This window comes from Phaethon lepturus, unplaced genomic scaffold (assembly GCF_000687285.1).
Source record: "Phaethon lepturus isolate BGI_N335 unplaced genomic scaffold, ASM68728v1 scaffold18082, whole genome shotgun sequence".
NCBI lineage: Eukaryota > Metazoa > Chordata > Aves > Phaethontiformes > Phaethontidae > Phaethon > Phaethon lepturus.
The window spans coordinates 9,883-33,133 of record NW_010524261.1 but is presented as its reverse complement, the minus strand read 5'-3'; the positions used below and the strand labels follow the sequence as shown (position 1 = coordinate 33,133).

General features: G+C 47.9%; 1 protein-coding gene across 1 annotated transcript in view; it reads right to left on the bottom strand.

Annotated features, from left to right (window-relative positions):
* Positions 1 to 22,474, bottom strand: part of LOC104617156 (receptor-type tyrosine-protein phosphatase F-like) — a gene marked incomplete at both ends in the record, with an annotated part of 65,881 nt that extends 43,407 nt beyond the window's left edge. Inside the window, 6 exons of the mRNA XM_010282399.1 lie at positions 247 to 391; positions 1,422 to 1,555; positions 2,112 to 2,693; positions 5,473 to 5,742; positions 12,984 to 12,995; positions 22,364 to 22,474. Coding sequence (XP_010280701.1) covers positions 247 to 391; positions 1,422 to 1,555; positions 2,112 to 2,693; positions 5,473 to 5,742; positions 12,984 to 12,995; positions 22,364 to 22,474 — 1,254 coding nt within the window. The remainder of the gene's footprint in view (positions 1 to 246; positions 392 to 1,421; positions 1,556 to 2,111; positions 2,694 to 5,472; positions 5,743 to 12,983; positions 12,996 to 22,363) is intronic.
* Positions 22,475 to 23,251: the final 777 nt, after the last annotated feature.

Below are 23,251 nucleotides of genomic sequence, written 5' to 3'. Positions count from 1 at the left end.
AGGGAAAGACAGCATGATCAAAGGGACATGAAGAAAGAACTTACCACTTGGGTGCAACCCCTCTGCCAAAGAACCCTGATCCAAAACCCCAGCTGACTTTCCCCCTTACACCCTTTAGCAAACTGCATGCCGGCGGCATCCCTGCAGACCCGCAAGGGCAGAGGCACCGAGATACTCTGTGCCCAAGCGATGGACACAGGACTGCTTTTGCTTTGTCTTCAGTAGTGCAGGCTGTCAGAAACTTACTGGATTGGGCAGTTCGGGCTTCGATCGTGGGCGTGTAGACTCCTACTCCCAGCTCTGAGCGGGCACCCAGTCGGAACTTATACAGCGTGTCTGGTTTGAGACCTTCCACAGCGTATGAGGAGGTTGGGTCAAACTCCACCTTTTGCTGGCAAATAAAGGGAAACATGGATTATTTGGTGTAGCTGGAGACTACAGAAAAGCTGTCGCTCAGCTCCCAGTGCCAAGGGAATAGGCAGCTTCATCACCCATTCTGGTCCCACAAAACGTCACAGCCATGCTGCCAAACCTGCTGCAGTCCTGCAGGACTCCAAGGCATGGAGCTTCCTGGGTGAAATACAAGGACTCTGCAAGGAAGCAGACCTCTCTGACAGCCAGGTTACGTTGCTGGTGTCCAGACTGCACTCACTGCCTGACACCTTTGTGGGAATGCTGGGTCTAGCTATACAGTTCAGGCGAGGGGCACAGGACATGTGAGTTTGTTTCCTCCCAACACACAGTGTCTGCCTGTGAAACACAGTAAAGCCCTTGTCCTGGAGCAGTCAGGATCTCTAATGCACCTAAACAGTGCTGGTAAAGAAATTGTTTTGCCACCACTTCACCTGGAGGGCACTTATTTCTGGCAGTTCTCTTGCCACTATAAACACAGGAGGAGGAGAGGACCAGGGGACACTGATGCTGCCATGACACGGTTCTCACTGTGCTGCCTGCAGCCAGCACTACTTTTGATTTATTTAAAGCTGGACTTCTGACAGTGAATGTGGAAGGGCTCTCTCCAGGCCACCCTCAATCCGCTCCTTAAGTGTAACCAGTCCTGGAGCTGCACACACATTTTGGAGGACATTTCAGACCCACCTGGAAGCCCTACTAGCCTGCACAACTGTTTAAAGGCACCAGCAATAAGGATGCTTCAGGGATGGTGTCATGTTATTCTGGAGCCCTTCCAGTTCCAAACCAGTCACTAGCTACTTTGCTGGCCATCAAACAAGCACTGCTGAGGTCACTTACACAGAAGCCAGATAGAGATTGCCATATTCCTATCACACACCCATGAGACAGAAGAAACATGGAGAAGAAACAGTCACATTGCCACCCTAGCTCAAGCAGCCACCCTTCCCAAGCTGCTGAATTGTGATGTCTGGCCCCGAGCGCTGCTAATGCAGAGGCAGGATCCTCACCTGAGTGCCATCCTCCCCTTCCCAGTACAGCAGCTCATACTTGGTAATGCGCTCCTGAGAGGCAGGCAGCCATGTCAACAGGATGCGGGTATCAGACTCTGCTTCTGCCTGGAAGTCAGCCGGCTGGGCAGGAACTGGGGACCAAACACATGGTTAGTGCCAGGAGGCAGAAGCAGGGAGAGGACTTGCACAGCTTCACAGAGCCTGTGTTTCACCTTGTGAGGATCCTCTTTTATTCCTTCCTTCCCTGTCCCCTGTACTGTGTTCTTGGAACAACCCAGGCAACAAGGAAGCACCTCTGCGACCCAGGCAGGTGACTACGGGAATCATGCTCGCTTCCAGTCCCTGACTGCATTCCAGCTCCTTCCTTCCACATGTGTACTCAGACCCTAGAAGGGCCTGGCACAGTTACATAGGTGCCAACATACATGTCCAGGATCTCGTGTCACATTTTTAGCCATTGTATCCCAGAGAAAACCATGGTTTGTGTTACTTGTACATAGATTGATAGCAACTCCCCACGACAAGCTGACAGCTTAAATCTGATGGCTGTGGGGCATGGATGACACTCTGACATGCAACCATTTGAGCACCAACTGCAGTTGTGATGCCTGCTGCAGATCAGATACACAGCGGAGCTGCACACCACTGGGGTGGACACCGAACTGTGGAACCTCACTCCATACATACCTCCTTGCTGTGTTTTGACCTGGATGATGTCCGAGGGGGGCCCATCGCCCACCGAAGTAAAGGCCAGAACACGGATGCTGTACGTGGTCCCTGTGATGAGGCTACCCACGGTGGTGAGATGGCTGTCATCAGTGTTGTGTTTCTGCCACATGCTCAAAGGCAGATGCGGGTCGGTGGTATAGTAAACACGGTACCCTCGGATCTGTCCGTTTGGCTCCTCCGGCTGCTCCCACTGGACCAGCATGGTACTGGCGCTCAGCATCCGTGCCTGGACTTTGAGGGGTGGACTTGAAGGAGCTTGCTCTCCTGTCCGGGCCTCAACCAGCTCACTGGGGGGACCCCTGCCAATGTTATTGACTGCGATGACCCGGAACTCATACTCTGAGAAGGGGCTGAGCCCACCTATGCTATAGCGGGTTGTTGCCACGCCATCCACCTCCTGGAACTGACCCTCCAAGGATTTGGGCTTGTACTGGATGACGTAATATGAAATCGGGTCGGAGTTGCCTGAATCCCAGGTGAGGGTCACGCTGGTAGCTGTCGTTTCAGTCACTAATGGCTCTGTTGGAGGTTTTGGCAGTGCTGCAATTGGAAGGCAGAGAGGTGTGATTTAAATAATTCAGTCAGCTCAAACCCTGCAATGTGCATGGGGATAAAAATGGAGCTGCCACCTCCCATTAACATTCTTCTTTAAAAGGCAGAAATCATTTCATACTCTAGAACATGCATTTTTATATTACCATATATTGCTTGAAGTGGTTCTTAATGGAAGGATAAACAGAGCAATCATGTTATTAGACGTGCTTGACGCACTTACCAGCAGCAGGCTAAATAAAGGTAATTCAACGGGGATGCAGGAATGTTTCTGTCATGGGGGTTCAGCTGGCAGTGGGAAAGTGCTTGCTGGGCTGGGCTGGCCACAGAAGCCAGGTGTACAGCTGATTTACAAAGGGATACAGTAAAGCGATCAGAGCACCACAGGTAATCTGGAGCTATGCTCCTGCTTCCACAGAGACAGCATCTTAGGCCATACGGAGTTCATGGACAGTGCTGTTAGATGGGTTGATGGGGGAATGCCTTGTAAGTATTACAGTGCATGCAGGAGGGATACAGCCAGAGAAATTACCAACTTTCATATCCACTATTTCACTTGGTGGTGTGTCAAACTGCAACCAGACAATAAACTGTTACACAAGAACTCTGTGACACTGACATCTCTGAAGTGTTAATAAGAATGCAACTACTGCAAGCAAACATTTCCAGATTTGCCATTTTACCAAAAGAAAAAGAAAGAGAATGTGTGTGCGTGAGAGAGATTTGCAGTCTACACAAATACTTTAAGACAATGACTGAATTAAAGTCTACAGTAAGTTTAAACCTCCTACGAATCACTTTAGTTAAAGTCATTAGTGACTTGTAATGCAGCTGTGCTTGACGAGGAACTAGGAAAAATCCTCAGCCCAAATTAAGATCCTCAAGTACTTCATTCTTTGGCAAAGCCATCAGGTTTCCAGCTTCCACATGGTTCAGCTGAGGAGGGCAGGCTCTTTAGCACGGGAGCATGCCTGCTCCAACTGCCAGGGAGGATGTCTTTTCCAGTGCTACCGCAACATGAACACTGAGAAAATTGATGAGGGCTCAGCTGGCATGGCAGGGAAGATCATGCAACCCACAACCAGACACCACTACCCATGGCAGATCCAGGGAGGGCTAACACATCCCACCCACTATTACAGCCTGAAGCAACACATTTCCTAGAGCATCCACAAAATTGGCAGCCTCCCTCAGGCTTTCAAGGACTCATCCACCCTCTCCTTTGGAGAGCTACAAGCTTGACCCTTGCCAGCTGGGTGTGCAGCCTGCATGTGAGCAAGGGGCAGGGTCTTGTACCTTTGATGCATTTACTGCCATCAGCTCTGTGTCATCTTGCTGCTTCTGTCTGTCCTGCAAATGGTTTACTTTCCAGCAAGCACAGGAGAAGCAACGTTGGGTGAAGGAGTTAGGGACAGAGGCAGTAAGATATCCAGAGTGAAGGTGCAGAAAAGGCAGAGAAACAAGGAAGAAGGCAAAAGAGCTGAGCAGACGGCTCCCTGTCCTGGAGGCCTCTGCAGTCCTGGGGTGGCAGTGGGCATCATGTCAGCCAAAAAGGGAGCGAGGCAGTGTTGTCCCAGGTACAAGGAGGTAGATACTGGGAACCATCAGTGCAATGGTGCAGTTCCCACCTCCTCCCTCCACGTCCAAACCACCTCCCCATCATGCCTCTTTCTTCTGTACACTCTTTTACTATAACTAAGGCAACCCCTGCTCTGTAAGAAGATGGGGGGTGGAAAAGGTACGGACTAGCAGGTACTGTGAGTGAAGGGAGCAGTGTGCAGCTAAGGTTAAAAGCATCTTCTGACTAGCAACAGGGAAAAGAGAATTTGCTGTTAATCTCCAGGTCAGAGAGGGCTAACACTCAATTCTGTGATTTGTTCAAGCAGGAACTTAGTGCTAAAGGTGGCCATAGTGCAGGAGGGGGCCTGCGAGAAGAGACAGACTCAAAAGATGTCATATCTGTGGAAATCTGAGCTACGTATCAAGTGCAAGGAGAGGAGGAAAGGGATAGCGTGGACCTGCTTGGCCCCAGATGGGAAAGGCAGGACACGTACTTCAGCCTCCTGTCAGGGAGCTGTCTGGGTGGGCTGCCCTGTACCCAGTGGTCAGCAATCATCAAATAATGTCCTTTTTGGGGCAGAGCTACCTGTGAGATGGCAGCAGAAAGCACACCTTGAGGACAGCAACAAAAGAAAGAGAAAAGGAAAGAGGCAAGGCAGTAAGGGAAAAAAGAAAATTGTCAGAGGAATATGCAACCATTTTCAAATGAACGTGTACAGCTTCTCCCTGCAGGGGGGCAGGATGGTCATTCTGGTGAGGTCCACAGACACTTCCCATTGCTGGGATTAACCTTCTTGCCCTGCCCTTGCTGCAAAAGGAGATCTCTGTGCAAATGGCTCTGACTGCAGGCATCCACGGATCCCTGTCCCAGGACAGCTGTGCTGCACTGAACCTGCTGATGCATGGAACAAGCCAGAAATTGCTGGGATGAGCAGAGACTCAGTGAGGCTCCCTCGTGGCATAATAGGGACCCAGTCTGACACAGGCCTGTCTCCCATCATGCCCCATGCAGGGAGAGAAGAAACAACCTCCAAAGCAAATACTATACTGTGAGCAGGAAAAAACAAAGTTGTGGGTTCGCAAACCTCTCTTGCAAGGTGGAAAAGTCACAGGAGACTGCAGTCAGTTGGCTGCACCCAAAAACACTTTGGCAAAGGGCTACACCATTGAAAAGTGAGTAGGAGCACCACAAGGAACAGAACCATACCTTTAACAGTGATCTGGGCTGTAGCTTCGATCATGCCGAGGGAGGAGATGGCCACACAGGTGTAGTTGGCAGACTGCATGATGTTGTTCAGCTCCAGGACATTCCTACCAACGGGCATCTCATCCTCTTTGGTCAGTTCCTCCACACCAGCCATCCACTTCACATAGGGCATCGGAGCACCTACTGCCACGCATGTGAGGTTCACGCTCCCCCCAGGCATCACCTCATGGTTGCTCGGAGGGATAGAGAATCGAGGAGCAACACGCCGCACTGAAACAAGGAGGAGACAGCTAGTAGGGTCACAGAACTGGCAGAGAGCACTCAGTTGCATTGCAGGGGTATGTGAGGGGGGTTCAACAGTTTTGCCTGTCTATCCCTCGGGACAGATAAAATGAAGTGCAAAAGCTGTTCACTGCTTTGCCAAATTGCACACACTTTGCTCTCCTTCCTTAGCCACTGGCATCTTATTAGAAGAACTCATTAAGGAATGGCTCAATCCATTCCCTCCAAACATAGCCTTTTGAAATCATATTACTAACATGAAACATTCCTCCATTTAAATTGCATCCCTCTAATTAGAGAGCATGCACAAATGCCAGTCACACACTCTCTGTGCAGGGCCCACTGAAGCTCTGCAAAACAGAATTACCTGCTCAATTTATTAGCTCTAGAGTAAAGAAACTCATCCCCTAAACCTCACAGGGTTTGGGCAGGAGCAGCAGAAGGGTTTCGTTCTGAATTAGCACACATGTGCTGCTAAATAAAATATAATTCCTTTCAAAATGTAACTCAGGTTCTACCCTGGCTCAGAAAAAATAGTCACCAGAGCTGCATGACATTGTCAGGGCCTGAACAGATCACCTTGCTGGGCAGGAGAGAACTAATCCTGACAGATGTGAGATCATATCCATTTTGACAGAAGAGAGCTGGGTTGGCAGAACCCTCCCCACCTTTGTGGCAGCACTTCAGGAGATGTATTCCTCCTTATTTCATTGCACAGCTTCTCTTCATATCAATCCCTTGCTGGGTATTTCATTCAAGACTTATTTGTAAGCAACTCTCAGCTACAATAAAGCTCTAAAGCTGCCTGCCATATGCATTCCCGTCAGGAAAATGACACTGAGAAATGAGGCCCCTTCTTCAGGGTTAGTGTTATGGGCCTATTTAAGCAAGGGTAGAGAAACAACTGTGCTCGGTAAATCTTTGTCTCCTCTGGGCAAGCTCATTTTAGTCTGTAGTTAAAAAGGGAAACCGCTTGAACGTGTCTCACCCAGCAGCCCCGCTCTCCTCTAGCCTCTTCCACCAGAAAGGCAGCCCCAGAGCATCGGCCGGGTTCACGACTGACCATCTCCCGAGGAGCCTCTCCCTGCCAATTACGCTCCTCCATCGCCGCATCGGCCTGGCGCAGCAGCGGACAGCTGCAGTGCTGGGGGCAGGTGGAAATCAGGCAGGAGCCTGAGCGGTGCCAGCTCGCAACACACTGCAGGCACAACCGGCCCCACGGGCGCCGGGGGCCCGGGGGGACACGGCTCTGCTGGCCTGGCTCCTGCCACCATGGCATCTCCACAGACGGTAAAGCTGCTGGCAGCCCGGCGAGCCGCAGAGGTGTCAGCTCCCCTTGCCAAGCTGATTCTCCCCAAATCAAATTTCACTAGCACTCTCTTTGATGATTCATGCCCAAACCAACAGGCTTGCAGAAATAGACTGAACACGGAAGCCCCCATGCTAGCATGTACAACAGAGCTAAGACTTCGTGATAAATTAGACAATACTGTCAACATTGTCTCGGTGACGAAACAGGGCTCATTAGCTCCTGACCAGCCAGGGGAAGGATAACTTGCTTTGCTTTTTTTTCCTCCCCCCCCCGAATGTCTAAATCCAAAGTCTTGTTGGTTGTTTCTTTTAATCAATTATTAAATTGCAAATCAATAGCTACATGAGCGATTGCCAGTGAGGCATTACCTGACTGATGGGGCAGCGCTCCCCAAACGAGACAGAACTGAAAGTGTACTCAAGCACTACGCAGTCATGAGAATACAGAGTTAACCTGATGGACATGGCAATGGTTTAACATGATGGCGTGTATTTCCAACCAAAGCATCCCAGCACCATTCATTAAGAGTCAGGTTTCATTTTCCAGTGAACATGGTGTCAAAATACTTCAGGTAGAAGCTGTTGAAATTTCGTCCCCATCCAAGGACCAAACCCACCCACCCACACTGTATTAAAACAAGAAAGAGCAAACTTCGAGGATAAAGCCATAGGTGTGCACAGAGCACTCACGCACATGCACCAGGCAAACAGGCTGGCAGGCACTGGAGGCCACTACAGAGTCAAAAAGAAAGCGTGTGAGGGCAGGACTGGGAGAGGGAAGGTGCACAGTAACTCACCTACAGGGAGATGGGAAGACAAGAGGCTGGAGGACAAGAGGCCATGCAGGAAGGTCAGAGCCCAGCATGCACAGATTTTTACTTCCAGTCCTGTGAGACCAGAGACAGCACAGCCTGCTGTAGACTCCCCTGCACCCCACACTGTGCCCCCATGTCAAGCACTGCTCTGAGGGTGCTCCTGGGGCCATGCCGAGCCCCATCAGTGCCGTGTCCGCTTTGATGTGCCCTGCAGAGGCAGTGCCTGTGGGCACCGCAGCCACCTCTCCTCAGGGAAGCCAGCAGCCGACTGTCCTCTGCTCCCTTCTGGGCAGCACAGGGGAGATGCACTTCAAAGGGCCTGCGGGGGCTCTTGGCAGTGCTTTACGGGGCGAAGGGAAGGGCTGAAACCCTTTGGAAGTGGCTCTCCCTTGCCCTACCCACAAGGGAGCAGTGGAGGTGGCTGGCATGTCCGTGCGCCTAGGGAAGGAACGAATGGTAAGGAGAACTCTCCTGCAGATCCAACCATACAAGAGGGTAGGCGGGCTGCAGCGTCGCCGACCTCGACACGGGCCATGCCTTCTGCACACTGCAGCCTACGGCACGCCAGGAGGCTGTGCAGGGCCTCAGCTCTCAAGCCTGGCAACAGATGAGCGGTTAAACAGGCCTCTGCAGTGTATTTTTGCGACCCAGAACGGCTGAGCCTGCCTCCCCTTGTTAGCACACCGGCAGAGCTGCTAAGACGGGCTTGTTTCTCCGCGCCGGAGAGCAGCAGTGCCCAAGGCACCGCAGCTGCTAAAAATGGATGCCACATGTAGGGGTCAGCTCTCAACGCGGGAGGCAGGAGGGGGTCAGGGCAATGCCTTCGGTGAGAGATCTAGCCCGGATGCTACTCTGGCAGGAGCGTGTGCAAAGGAAGGGACGGGCTCCATCAGCCTCCCATCCTCTTGGGGGATAATTGGCAGCTTCTCGTCCCAGTCAGTACGGAGGGAGAAGGGGAGATACTGTCAGTTAGCATTAGCGAGAGCTGGCAGAGCTCTCACAGCAGCTTGCAGAGCACCATCAACACATTCCTCAGGCTCAGGCTCAAGCCAGCGATTTAAGTCACTTGCTTTTCTAGCATAAAAGTCTGGTAATAATTTAAATCAGTATAACTCCTTAAAAAGCACCATTCTCAGAATTTCTGCCCAATTTACAAGTCAAATCACATGGGCTAGCACAGCCCATGACGCTACCTTAAGTGCTCCAGAAATTTTTGTTGTTCTTCATTTATTGCAGCAATGAATTTTCCCTTTTTATTACAATTTTCTTGACAAGAATTTGCAATATTTTTTTTTTAATCTTCTTTTTGGATAAAGATCAGAGAAGGTGGTTTGAGGTTTTGCAAGAACAGCACAGGGAAAATTGCTGTAAATATTAAAATGATTTCAATGGACAATAGTATAATTCAGAGGTTTAGTTAAACCAGCAAGACTATCAAAAATGAGATTCATTGTCATTCATCCCAAAAATAGGCAACGTAGGGGCTCTGTGCTGCTCCACTATTCAGCACGCCTCCCTGTAGAGAGCATTCCCTGGGAAGTGAAGTGAAATCCCAGAGCAGCGAGCAGTGCAGCGCAACCTGAGCTTGTGCCCTGGATCCCACAGGACAAGGAGAAAGGACAGTGTGGAGACTGGCTCCCCACTCACTGGCGGGGACCGTGGGGGAGGAAGGAGGGGAGCAAGCAACACAACAGCCACAAAGGTGGAGATTGAGAAATGTTAATAATTCAGCATGCATTAACATGCACATTCCTTGCCTTGAGAGCAAAGAGCATGAATCAATTGCCCGGCTCCTTTCACCACAGGAGTAGCCATTTCCTAATGTCTTGGGTTCCCTCTGAGGGTGACGTTACCCCCTTGGAGAACCAGGGACCCCGCCCCCCTGCTGCTGTCTGCAAGAGTTGTAGGCTCTGAGCTCTGGGCATGAGTGCTCAGGCTCACAGGCCAGTGCTGTCACTCCTCTCTTGCATGCTGAGACACTGCTGGCATACAGCAATGCTCTGCTGGAAACACACCAGTGCCAAGACGACTGCTCATGCTTCCAATACCGTGTGGCGCTGCTAGGGAAGGGGAAACCAAACTGCTTTCCCTGCTGTCTGTCTGGGCCACAGTACAGCTGAGCAAAGGACAATGCTGACACCCCTCCCTCCAGCTTGCATTGATGCAGGGACCTCTACTTGCCTGCTCTTGTTTCTGGGTTTCCTTCCCACTGTGCCCAGCTGGTACCTAACTCTGGGCTCCATCCTCCCCCCGCCGACAGCCTCACTGCAGGCTCGCTGGCTGCTGCCCCACGGTGATGAAGAGTTGTGCCCGTGCCCTGCACACTTCTCTGCTCCTCTCTGGGGCAATCCCAGCTGCTCCGGTCCTGCACCACCATCCTGACTGTCTCTCCCCTTTGCTCTTCCGCTGCACAAAGGAGCAGCAGTCTGAAGTCCCATCCACTCTGAAGCAGAACTGGCACTGCCTGGGCTGTGCTACTCCTCCCTGTCCGCCAGCACAAGCAAAGGCAAGTTTGGAGGGCTCTGCCCTAACCTCCCAACTGGGATGAGTAGCAGAAAGTGATGCGGGGACACATCTTTGAGAAGGTGACACTGCCCAATTTCTTTATTCCAGTCAGGCAAGCTGGAGGATCCTTGGTGCATGTGCCTTTGCCACACTGCTGCCTTTCCCAAAACTCCCGCCTTCCTCAGGAACCACCTCCTCAGAGTCAGGAAGGAGTGAATTTGGGAGATATCCTCCAACATGATCATCGGTCTGCATGGTTTACTCATCTGTAGACACCTTTCATCTCTCCCTAGTGCTATCATTTTAAGGAAGGGCTTCAAATGGAAAGGCAGTTGCTGGAGTCTCACAATCTATTGACAGAATCAACAGCAGGAGAGGAAAAATTGGAACCAGAAAAAATGCATTTACAGTCTAATCTTGTGCTCAAACAATGCTGTACTATTTATGCTCCCAATGCATCCTTGAGTGCTGACATTTTATAGACAATTTCCAAAACAGGGCCTTGCCATTTTTGGATTATATTTCAGCTATAACTTTTAGGTCTAATTATTTGCGCTGACAACCACATATAAAAGAGGATATATCATTACAGTGGTGCAGCACTGGAGACACATCAGCATTCAGCATACTGACATACTAATAGCAAAGTAAGGGAGAGCAAGATTGTGGAGCTATGCAATTTGCATTCACTCTGAAATTTCTCTGATGAAAATAACACAACATTAAGGAGGGGAATAAGAGAAAAGATCCACTGTATCAAGATAAAATAACTCGTTAATAAATAACCTTGTAGCAGTCACAGAGCAATAATTAAATGCATGGGTGAGCAGTACACAGTTTTAAGTAAAGCTGGAAAAAATGTAAAATGTAATTATGAGTGCCAAACAAATTATAAGCATGGCAAATCCCAATGGAATATTTAGAAACTAATTTCTGGCTTCACATTAAATATTTGTGTATGTGGGTATTTTTGGTGGGGTGGGAAGGAGGGGTCGACACAAAGAATGAGAAATTATCTGCTCCTGCTGGCTTATATCCATTCTCGGCTGCCTCCCCTCAGCTAAACCATGCGGCTAAAACGTTTAAGTGCCCTGTCAAAGGTTTAGTCTCCAGAGGTGCCTGAGCCATCACAGCAGTACTCCAAATTCACTAAAATCTGAGACTTCGGGCCTTGGCTTTAATTTCTGCTCTTTTCTTCCTTGTTCTCTTTTTTCATCATTGTCTTGGGCTCAGGTAATTTTATCCTCTACAAAACTTATTTTTAGAGGGTAAACAACAAGGGCCCCGTGCCTCAGTACAATCTAAATGAGAGCACGTTCCAGGGAGAGAAATGGGAGCGAAGTCATTGTACTGGAACAACTGCTATGACAACTTGTTAAAACTTGTTCCAGTGATGATTATAAGATCAACTCATGCAGCTGCCTGATGGCATGTGTGAGAGAAGCCAGGGTCTCTTCCCTGTGACACTCGGGAGCAGCGCTGGGCTGGAGAGCTCCTGCGAGCATCCCTCTCCTCCACTGCATGTGGAGGGAACAGATCCACACGGCACTCGTTCAGCAAAGGAGTCATCTTTGGAAACTAGCTTGGGACTTCTGCCAAAACCACTAGCTTTCCTCAGCATGAAATCATGAATGCCTCAAGCTAGGTCTGGAGCTAAATTTAATTTAAAAGCTGGAGTCACCTTTCACTATTGTCCTTTATTCACCTCTGGCTCTCTGAGGGCAGTGGCACAGAGCAGGGCAAAGCACAAATCAGGTTTTGCTGAGCGGCTATGAGCTCCTGCGCACATTGCCACGGGCCTCCCTGAGCCATCCTAGGTGAGGCTGGGGCCACTGCCAGAGCTCCCTGCTCTCCTGCCAGCAAGAGAAAGACCCAGCCCCAGGGAAGAAAGGAGAGGCAGACCTGCTCATGCAAAAGGCCCTTGTCTGAGCATGGAGAACTGGCCACCTCTGGAGTGGGGACTGCTGAGGAGCAGGGAAGCTGCCTCAGCAGGAGGGCCCTGCACCTCAGCCAGCTGCCCTTGCTGCCCTGTGGCAAGGGAGGGCAGCATGCTGGGTTCTTCTCCAGCTGAGATCAAAAGTAAGCTTTTTGCCTCTAGAGGAAGTTAAGACTTTTAAAGCTACAGGGGAAATTGAGGAACCCGCTCTCCCTAGCAGCTCCTGAGGGGGCTGGAGATCATTCTGATCTCTGCTTCCAAAGACTGCTCTTGATCTCTGGCCAGAAAGCAGCAGCAGTTTAGAGGTATTAGACTGGCACCTAGCAGAGGTAATGGGTTAGAGAAGGACCCCACATACAGTAGCATGCACTTCTTCCCACCCTACCTTTAAATAAAATGCCCTGGCTGCTATTTGCATGCAAAACATATTCTGTGCATTTTAAGTCTCAAGCAACAAAGGCATGCAAGCAAAGTATCAATGCAATCACCAGAGTCACAGCAAACAGTAAGCAGATTTCATCAGGCACACTGTGGCCGTGCCTGGAAGGGAGCCAGAGTCTGTAGGGCCCCCTCCCCTTTTGGGGATAGCTCTCCTCTCCCTACTGGAAAAGTCCCGTCTGACGTGGCGTACTGTAGATGGATAAGAAGTGAAAAGGACCAACCTTCTCGCTGATCTGAGAGATGAAAGTTTGTTTTGTTTGATGGCAGAGTGCGATGAAGATGAGGAGGGAATAAAAAAAGACAAGGAAAAACACAGAGAGTAAAAACAGGCCAAGCTTCATCTGTCCGCACACCACTGAAACGACAAGACAAGACTACAGAGGTCAGCCATGACTTCCCACCGTGCACACACACCACTCCGTGTTGTGGACAAGAGTGTGCCATACTCACACAGCTCTGGCCCAGAGCAGGGCCAGCCCCTTCGCCTCCCTGACCTGCACACCACTCATCGAGGCAGGGTGGAGGGGACCACACGTCCCACACATACTCATATGGACGGTGCTTCGGGGGTGGCCCCACGCTGGGCCAGTTGCTAGAAGCACAGACACGTTTACATGTGCAAAACACTCAGGCACAGAGCAAGGGATTCCAGGCATCACACAGACTGATGTGCTCTCACGCACCCACTCCAGCTATAAAGACGATGGCAAAGGCACTTTAAACCCATTGACCACACACTGGGAAGAGCATATATGTAGATCCGAATTTTATCAAGTATGAAAGAAATGTTCCAAGTGGTGAATGGAAAGTCTTCTACCATGAAGAGCTGCTCCCCCTCTCCAAACAAAGAGCTAAATGCAGCAGAGAGGTATTAGGCAAGCGACAGACATGCGCAGTCTCAGCTGGGCTCAGTTTCATGAGAGCCGTATTGGTACACTGTGCTGCAAGTGAGAGATGGACAAGAAATCAGAAGGACAAAAACACCCAGAGAGAATTGAGCAGGTCCCAGTTTTTGTTCCTGCGGGAGAGACAGTAGAAGGTTAGTTGCATTTTCCTTATAGACAAAGGAGATCTTATTTCTCTAGCAGGAGTGACCTCACTCCAGCTACAGATCTGTCGCGTATCAGCTGTAATCGAACCCTCGCTGAGAGAATACACAAGTGGATTTGATAGTTAAAGACTGCTTATGAGTCACATTCTTGATGGGGGAAGGAGAACGTGGGGGGAAGAATTTGCTTTCCAGCAGAAACACTGCAAATTAGAGAACAGCATGTGGCATTATACAGTGCAACGGTACAGTCAGCCATTTCCAGCGATTAGAGGACAGGATTTTAACCAACACTGACATGGTACAGACCAGGCAACAAACTGCCAATAACAGCTACAACAGTGGCCTACCAAGTGTAATGGAGCTTGCAGGAGAACAGCAAAACAGTTGTTTACATTTCTTCAATTGAACTGATACCAGGGGACCAGAACCAGCCAGCTCGGAGCTTAAGTGGCCTATAAGTGAAGGCCATATCCAGCGAGGACCCCCATCCCGGCATCGTCAAAACAAACAGTCACAGCTTAAGGTTCAAGTTTCCTCTGGCCTGTTTCAGACAGGGGATTTACCTCTCGGTCCACAAAACATATGGCTCATTTAATCCTGTGAGACCCTGCAACGGGAGAGAACCTCTTTATTGCTGCTCTCAAGCCACCGCTTTATTTCCTAATCTAATGGAGTGTATCACATCTGCTTGGCCTCAGCAGCCAGTAAGGGGCTTCGGCCTTCTGCTCAGCTCTTCCCAACAGGGAGGATTTGTTTCCTGCCCTTGCCCGGGAAGGACAGTGCTTCCGGCAAACCAGGTGTACCCGTGAATGGCTGCATTTCTGGAAAGTAGTCCCTAACATCTCAATAGGGTCTCACAAGCTCCCAACTGCTGCAAACATGAATGGACCAACCTGCTGCATCCTTTGGGACTGCATGACTGAAGAGCAGGACGCTGGTGAAGGGTGTAAGACTGGGCAACGATGCTGAAACAGCTACGGGAACACCCGTCCCCGTTGCAAAAGCGCAGCAGCTGCAGTCTCCCCCTGCCCTGGGGAAGGGCTGACGTCCAGCAGCCGCAGCAAGGAGACTCGCTGTGGTGCCGCTGGGCCGGCCTGCAGGCAGGCAGAGGGGTGCTGCTGCAGCTGGGGAACGGCCAGGGGCTTTGTTCTGGGGAGCCCGGCAGGGATCGCACTGTATCAGTGTGCATGGACAGGAGTAGGCTCTGGCAGTGGCTTACCCCACGTGTTGACTCTTCAGATTAGAGTTGGAAAGGTGAGGAGACACATGTGAAACACTCTAATTCAAACAGATTACTTTCTGATCTGTCAAACAGGAACAAGTTTGGGGCCTGCTATTTGTCACTAATTGCTGGATTATCTCTTAATCTCTTATTATATTAGTGGCTTATGGGGAATAAAAACCAGTAGTAGGCTATTTTGGAACAGCTGTAAGGCAAGAGGGAACACCTGGCCAGAAAGTTCTCTCTCCTTCCCCTTTACTTAATGCTTAAACAGCTGCTGCTTTATCTGAGATAAACCTGATAAATGGTAAATTGAAAGTTTCATCTCCTTACAGATGCCATTCACATTCTCCCTTATCTCCAGTTCTCTATCCATGTCACTCCTAAGCTAAGAAGCATGTTTTATCCAACAGGTTTTCTGCTGTTTTACAAAACAAATGACTCTGAGCAGTGACAGAAAATAACATCTGCCCCCACATAGGGACAGAAGACTTAAGGCTGGGGTTACTCCGAGTATCCCCTGTGCACAATACCATGGCTCACTAGGCATGCTACCTTGTTCCCATGAACCCGAGCTGCCTGGCAGCTAACTTGAACATGCCAGCCTATATGCAAGACAAAGCAAGTCAAGTCACAGCAAAAACGCCACCAGAGGATAGCAAACTCCAGAAGGTAAAATCGGGGCTCCTTTTGAGATCCAAGCTGAAACAGCAAAGAAGCAAAGAGCAAGGCCATATCAGAGACGCGTCTGCCAGTCCTGGCTGTCAGATGGCTCCAGCGCTCTGTAGGCAGAAATTCCCATGCCGACTGAATTTGGCTTTTACCCTGCCACAGACATGCTCGTCTTCTGCAGCAGCAGCAGCAATACTCTAACCACAGCAGCTTGTTGCAGAACGAATGAGTTTGGGCTTATGGGAGGCTCTGCTTTTGTATATTCTCAGGCATTGGCTCCCTGCAACAAGGCAGGGGGCTGTGGCTGGGATACGAATGCACAGGTCTGAGAGTTTAGATCACTAGCTCAAACAAAGGAACACATTTCTAAAGCTTTTCAGAGCGGGAAGCTAATACTTTCCTGAAAGCAACAAGAAAGTTCATTATCCCAATTGGCTCTGTAATTCTGCCGGGAACTGCCAGCTTCTCTCCTGTGCTGAAAACCCTCTGGTGCTATGCAAGGCAATAATACACGGCAAGCCCAGATACTGTGGAATCCAAAAGACACAGAGGTTAACAAAAACCCAGAGGAGGATGAACCTGTTCCTGCTTATCTCCAAAAGCACATCTTGTGTCTCAAGGACTCCACATAAATCAAATTTCATCCTTTACAGCTTTTAGAGGTATAGAGGAACAAAAGGACAGATTGTCTTTTTTACGCCAGATTACTTGAGAATAAGACAACCTCCCATTATATGTGATGAACAATGTTCTCATGCCACAGTGATGAGTATATTCCATCCTGGAGAGACAGACAGGATGCTCAGGGCACCCAACCATCCTTTCCCATTCATAGTGCACACACATGCATGCATGAATTCAATTAAGAGCAGAAAATCTCAGAGCACCAGAGATGGATTTCCTAACTCTTTGTGCAAGTGGATATGGAAGGGGAGTGAACGGACATTTAGTCGGCACAGATACGCAGGCCTAATTGTTCCACAGACATCTATGCAGGTCATGTGGGAAGGAGGAGGAAATAGGTTTCTGAGTCCATTTCTGTGTTGCATTATCATGCACTGAGCCACCAGCCACTCTCCTTCTATTTTCCATAAAGGTCATTTTACAAATAATCAGACTTGAGCCTCATGTTGCACTTTCAACTGTCAAAGGTTTTTGCAAGGAATAAAACTGTTAAGCTTACTTAGTTGAGTTCTATAAAGCACACTGAAATCTGTAGATATTTATGCTACCAGAAGGACAAAGAACAATTATTTATTAAACCGTGATTGTTATAATCATTACGGCATAGCAAAATGCTCATAGATAGAGGAGAAAACATGACAAAAATATTCATACTAATATATGGGGAAGAAAAAACTTGGCAGAAGCCTGTACGTGCCTTCACGGCTCTGAAGCCAACCAGCTCCAGTACGAGGATATAGAGAGTCGCAGCAGCATGAGCCACAGCGCTGACCAAGTACTAAATGTCGGCTGGTGCTGAATGCTGCGCAGCTCCAGCCACGCCGCTGGCTGCGTTCACCTCCCACATGCTTGCAACTAGCCAAGGTGCATCTGCCCAAACTACAGCTGCTCCGGCTTTGGCTACAGCAGTACCTTCGGCATGGAGCAGCACTCGGGAGCAGAGGAGATGAAGTTAAAAATACTGAAATCGCATAAAAAGGAGTGCACTTTCTTCATCAAAGGGTCATTGCTCTCTGTTGCATTGCTCTACTGCAGCATTATCTTGAGGTCAGGACTGCACAGAGTGTACACAGGGAGATCACAGCCCTTCTGACCCATAGCCCTCCTCAGCCATGTACCAGCTGTTGAGGGGTAGTTACTCTGTGGCCTCTATTGCAGCCTGTTTTTGCTTCTTCTGATAGTCCAGGGCAGACGTCTGTCTGAAGCAGCAGCCTGGATCATCTGGTCTGATTCAACGGCCCGTTCGTGTTTCCTGCCACCCAGGCATCTCCCTCACAAGTCTTTCCAGTCTCTGCTTGTCTGTGACTGCTGCCAGACCCTCAAGCACCGGCAGTGCCCCTCTCCAGTCAAGTAATGTCACCCCCATCAGCCCTGACAAGAGGCAGGTTTAACAGAGCACATCATTGCCAGAAGTGTGCATATAGCTGGGTTATAAACAAATGTATTCCCTGTTACTTAGCCATTTTTCAGACATCCCCAGTTTTGGTTGTTGACTGTTTGACCACTGTCCTCAGCTTTTACTCTTCTCCTGGCAATACCCTCAAGCTTTGACTGCTGTTGCTATTTTAGCTGTTTTAATATTACATAGGCGGAAAATGTCCTTTTTAAAGGCTTCAAGTCTTGTTGCTCCAGGCCAATGTCAGTTGTTCAGAATTATTATTATTTATACAAGATCCCCTCTGCAGTAAGCATCATCTTGCCGTAAGCAGCCATTTAGGTGAGTTCATGTCTGAGCCTAAGCTACCTCCAAGTCCCCAAGTATAAAACCCTGCAGAGGCCAGAGAATCACTGCTAGGGACACTGCTAGAGCCACAATCCTAATTTCATTTTGGGTGACGGCTCCTTAGTGAAACTTGGCAAATAAAACTTCAGACTCCAAGCAAGTTTCCCTGCTTTCCCTAGCCTGGCCTTTCAAAAAGCAGATCCAGAAAGCACAGATTTTTGCAGTATTACCATTTCGATTTACTGCAGTCTCATTTACTAGTTTGCGATTTGGGGACAGAGGAGACAATTCAGTTTTAAATGCTCTTTATTTAAAAGCAGCTGTGCAGCTGCTTCTCTACAGTATGTGTAGCATTTTGGGCCAGGGAGCTTGCTGCACGTGCCCTACTGGACCGTGCCTTGAAGGCCTGAAAAGCAGCACTTAAGAACTGAAAACTGGGCAGCAGATTTCTCATTTGATGGGAGGTATGCATCCAGTGCTCCAATATGTATTATTCTAATAGCATCTGCATTGCTCACTGTTAGAGGCAGCACTGGGGAACACACTTAGTGAACTCCACAGTGTATTAATAAGGATATTCTTATACACAGCCTTCGAGCTCATCTGCTTCATTGAAGCATGAAAAAAAAATAATGCCACGTATAAGAAGGAGAAGGGCAGAAAAAACCTCTCATACAGGGAATGAGTCAAGTAACAGTGCCTCTCTTGAGGGGAGCACCACACAGGCCACCGCCTTCACAGGCATTTCATAGGACAAGAGTTTTGGCTGAAAATGCTCCTCTTTGTGCAGATGTCCCTGAAGATGTAGGGGAATGAAGAGTGAAATGTATTCATAAAGAAACAATAGCACAGGTGAATCAGTGCAATTATACTATACTCCCAGTAAGCATGATGAAAATGACACCACTTTTTTTTTTCCACACTGAGTCCAATCTGCCTTCTACACTTAAATCAATTTCTTGTATGTCTTGAATCAACTTCTTGGATTTTTGCTGCTAAATCGGACAGTAAGCTCTCTGGATTAGAGGAATCACATCTTCCATACGTTTCTATTCTCTTCTCCCTGCAGCACCATCAAGTCCCAAATCTAGTAGCGTGGTACATATAACCATGGACCACAAATGAATGGGTGTTCCTTCATCCAGATCAGCACTGGCAAGCATGCTTGTGCGGAAAGGGCAGGATAGGAATATGCCACTGTGCTCCCTTCGAAGTCTCTGCTATGCCCCAGATAGCCACCTTGCCCTGGCATGCTCCCCACTCTTGCCTTCACCCTGTTCTTGCTCCTCTAATGGTCTGGATGTTTTCTGCAACCCTCCATGCATGGAGGGCTGACGAACAGCAGCGGGAGGCAGTCAGCTCCCAGCGCTGGTCCCCAGACCCATCCCAGCTCTGTAGCAGCAGACAGATAGACCTGTCAGTCCAGAAGCAGAAGGCTTATGAGGGTTGCTTTCCAGCACACTTAGTAAGATGAAAATAATAGCTTCAAGGAAAATGCATCCATTTTCCTTTACAAATCCCTGGTGTGGAAATGTTTTAACTTTTAATGAAGTCCATCTGTGCAGAAGTGCTGGCTCTGAAGGATTCACAGAGACAAGATACTGGTGTAGCCTGCTCCTTCCTCCTCCTGTTCTTTCATGGATATAGGAAGCCCTGAGCAGTGCCTGGATACTCTTTCTCAGCACCCAGCATCTTCCTTTGTTAGCATAAAAATATGATAAAGATGCTAATGAGCCCGTGCTCTCTAACACAGCACACTCACAAAGGATTACCTGGGAGGCTAGGAAAGGGGAGGACATGATCAAAAACATAAACCCCAAGAGTCAAGAGACAAACAAACATTTGAACTATTGAAAAAACAATAGGCTGTAAAATGAGAGCAGGCACAAGCAGTCCTGAAAACTACACAGGGTGGAAATTAGTACTGCTGCTCAGTACTCAGCCACGCTTTCTGAGAAAGTGTCCAACTTCTTGGGTATTCACCACAATGAGGTCAATCATTATGAAACCACCATGCAGTGGCAGTGCAGCCAACACACTTAATTTCCACTGTAATTTATCATTAATTAATGTCTTCTCTAGTAAAGATGCAGGCACTTTCTGAAGACCCTACTGGAAGTCACTGATCTGTCTAATGACAACACTGTAGGTCTATCACAAGAAGAAAAAAACAGGGATTCTTTTATTCTGCATCCCAGACCTGAGAATGTAAGATATTTTTGTTTTTTTCACTGCTTGTTAAAGAAATAAAATACTGTTCTTGGTTTGACTAACTTTTGGAAGTCATTAACTAATATAGTAACAACACGATTTTTTTTGGTAGAACTTTTGCTATCAGAAACTGTAAGCACAAATACCATCTAGGACCTAGTATGCACGGTCAATTTAATCTGGTAATAATTTATGGGGTATCCTGTCTTAAATATACAGCAGGGCTTTATCAGGATCACACAGGCTGGAAGATTGACATTGTAAAGATTATGTGCAAATAAAAAGGCTTATTCCAAAAATTTATGTGTAAGAAAATGATGGTTAACAGCAAAGCATATGTCTAAGAATATGCTTTCTTTGGTGAACATCAGGATCCTCTCACATGTGGAGACCATCCGTGGCCCATGCCTAGCCCAAACAGGACAGGCAAACCTTGCTGAGCAGCAAGTCAAGTGTAAAATTCAATACACTTCACAGTCTTACATGATTCACTTGCTAAATAAAGAGCATTCATTAGTAAGAAACCAGAAAGTTGTAAGAGGAGGTTTTTCTACTTCTTGAAGCTCCTGTGCCTTTTTTCAGCCACACCTCTACAGAAAACAGAACATTGAGAGTCTGACCGTGTCACAGGAAGCAAAAGCATCCCAAATACTGCAGCAAAACGGCTGGGTATCCACACAAAGCTATGCAACAACAGCCAGCCTGGTAACTAGGAACCTTTCCCTCAGAGTGCAAAGTGACAGTATGGGACGAGTTTTAGTACAGCTTGCCTGAAAAATGAACTTGCAAGAATACAGGGAGTTTAAAATCATCCATAATTTCAATGTGAGAGTGAACTGAGTGATTCCACTGCATAGATATAGCTTCATCTTCTGAAAACGCTTAATGGGATACTTCAGTCTTCCAAAGATTCTTACAATCCAAATTACGCTGCAAAATAAAAAAGCAGTGCCCCAGAATAAGCAAGGAAAACAATACCAGAAGCCTCCCCTAGAAGCAAACACACAGCATGTGAAGGCTTAATCATTCTCATGTCCTCTTTCCATAATAACCAATGCATAGATAGCTTTACGATTGTATTTTCTTTCTTCAAATCAGAGGAAGGAAGAAATGAAGATGAGATTTTATTATTAGACAGTTGATTTACTATGTGGAAATAAAATCTAGTTCTAACTTCCTAACAAACAATAGGTTGCACCAGCATAAGAATCTTCTTTCTCTTCTTGGGAAAATCCATAGCTACATTTCCCAGGGGTTCCTGACCAGTGGCTCTGGTTATACAGACTTTCATATGAAACAGTCTATTTTTTTCTTGCTGAAATTAACAGAAAGTGTACAGGGAGTTTAGCCCTTGCTTCTCTCCAAGATAACTCAAACACCTTTAATGAAAGAAAACAGGCAGGAGACTGTCCTGATATAAAACCTAAATTATTCTGGTATGTTGAAAACAGTTTTAAATCTGCAACATAGCATAACCATTAGAAAAATCGCTTTATGTGAATTGTGGCTAATTTCCAGCAGGTTCCCAGTGTGAGCCATTAATACCCAGAGGCTCAATCATTGATGCATAGAAGATGGATTAGGACAACTCCAAAAAGCTGTTCAGTTTTTAAAGATACACATTCCCAAGCAAAGGCCTAAATATCAGCTCATCTACAACTGAGCACCTCTCGCTCATCAGAGTATGACTGATTTTATACTACTCCACCAAAGGTTAGTTTATACTAAAAGGATTAAGCACCCAAGTAAAATAACTATGACACAAAGTTGAGGAGTTCAAGGGAGAAAGGAATTCCGATTTTGCCTATACTTCAGCATTTTACATAACACCATTTCAACAGCAAAAACAGATTTCCAGAAATGTGAGTCAAACCCAACTTGGATAAAAGATCTTGCCATCTTTTGAGCAAAAGGCCACATCACACAAACCACAAAGTGTGATCAAGGCACTAAGACAGGGAACACACTCCTTCACTGAAAGCCATGGAGCCTTTTGGGCAGGAGGAGAGTGACCCCCTTGGGTGGAAGCTGCTCTTACCTCGAACGTAAAGGTTTGCTGGGGCAGAGTAGCGGGTTCCTGCGCTGTTGGTTGCAACACATTCATATTTGCCTTGGTCTGACTCCTCGCTGTTCTCTATTTGCAGAGCTCCTGTACACAAACAAGATGACATAGACAATTCAGGTTACGATTAATCTGGTAATTGAACAGCCAGCCTCAGAAAAGGAAGGCCATGCCCCACGCTTTTAAAGTATCCTCCTGGACCCACAAGGTACCAGCATGCAGCCAAAAGGTACCCAGTCTGCTGTTAGAAGCTTGTGAAATTCATTATTGTTTTTTTTTTAATGTATAGGCAAACAGTTACTGATGTATTTCCAACTGCACCAACCACTTATATTCATTGGTTCAACAGAGGAAAACAACATGCACATACACACATATAAATTACAGCTTTGTATGGGACTCCTGTCTAATAAAAAGACCTTTAATAAGCCTTTAATCAAAACAGCCAAGCACAAAGCACACTAACTGGAGCTGTTTGTTTCTTATCTGATGCACACAAAGCCTAGCAAAGGCTCAACAAATTGCGACCTTCCTGCAGAAACTGGCAGAGTCCCATCTCTCCCACCTCACCCCCCTCCTTCCAACAGACATCTCCTTTTGAGAAAACACTTAGCCTTTCGTCAGCTTTCTCCATGTCAGTGATCTCCTTGTCCTTTCAGATTTCATTATACATGATATAAAAAGGTTAGAAACTCAGTCTGAGACATCAAAGATGTACATCAATGCAAGACACTCATTTTGCCACACGGCACTCGCGTGAAAGCCACCCTCCCTTTGTCCTGTGTGCTCCTCCAGCCTTGGGTCAGGAATAGTTGCTTAGCTCAGACTGCAGGTTCCTCGGGACATGATCTGCTCCCATCCCCG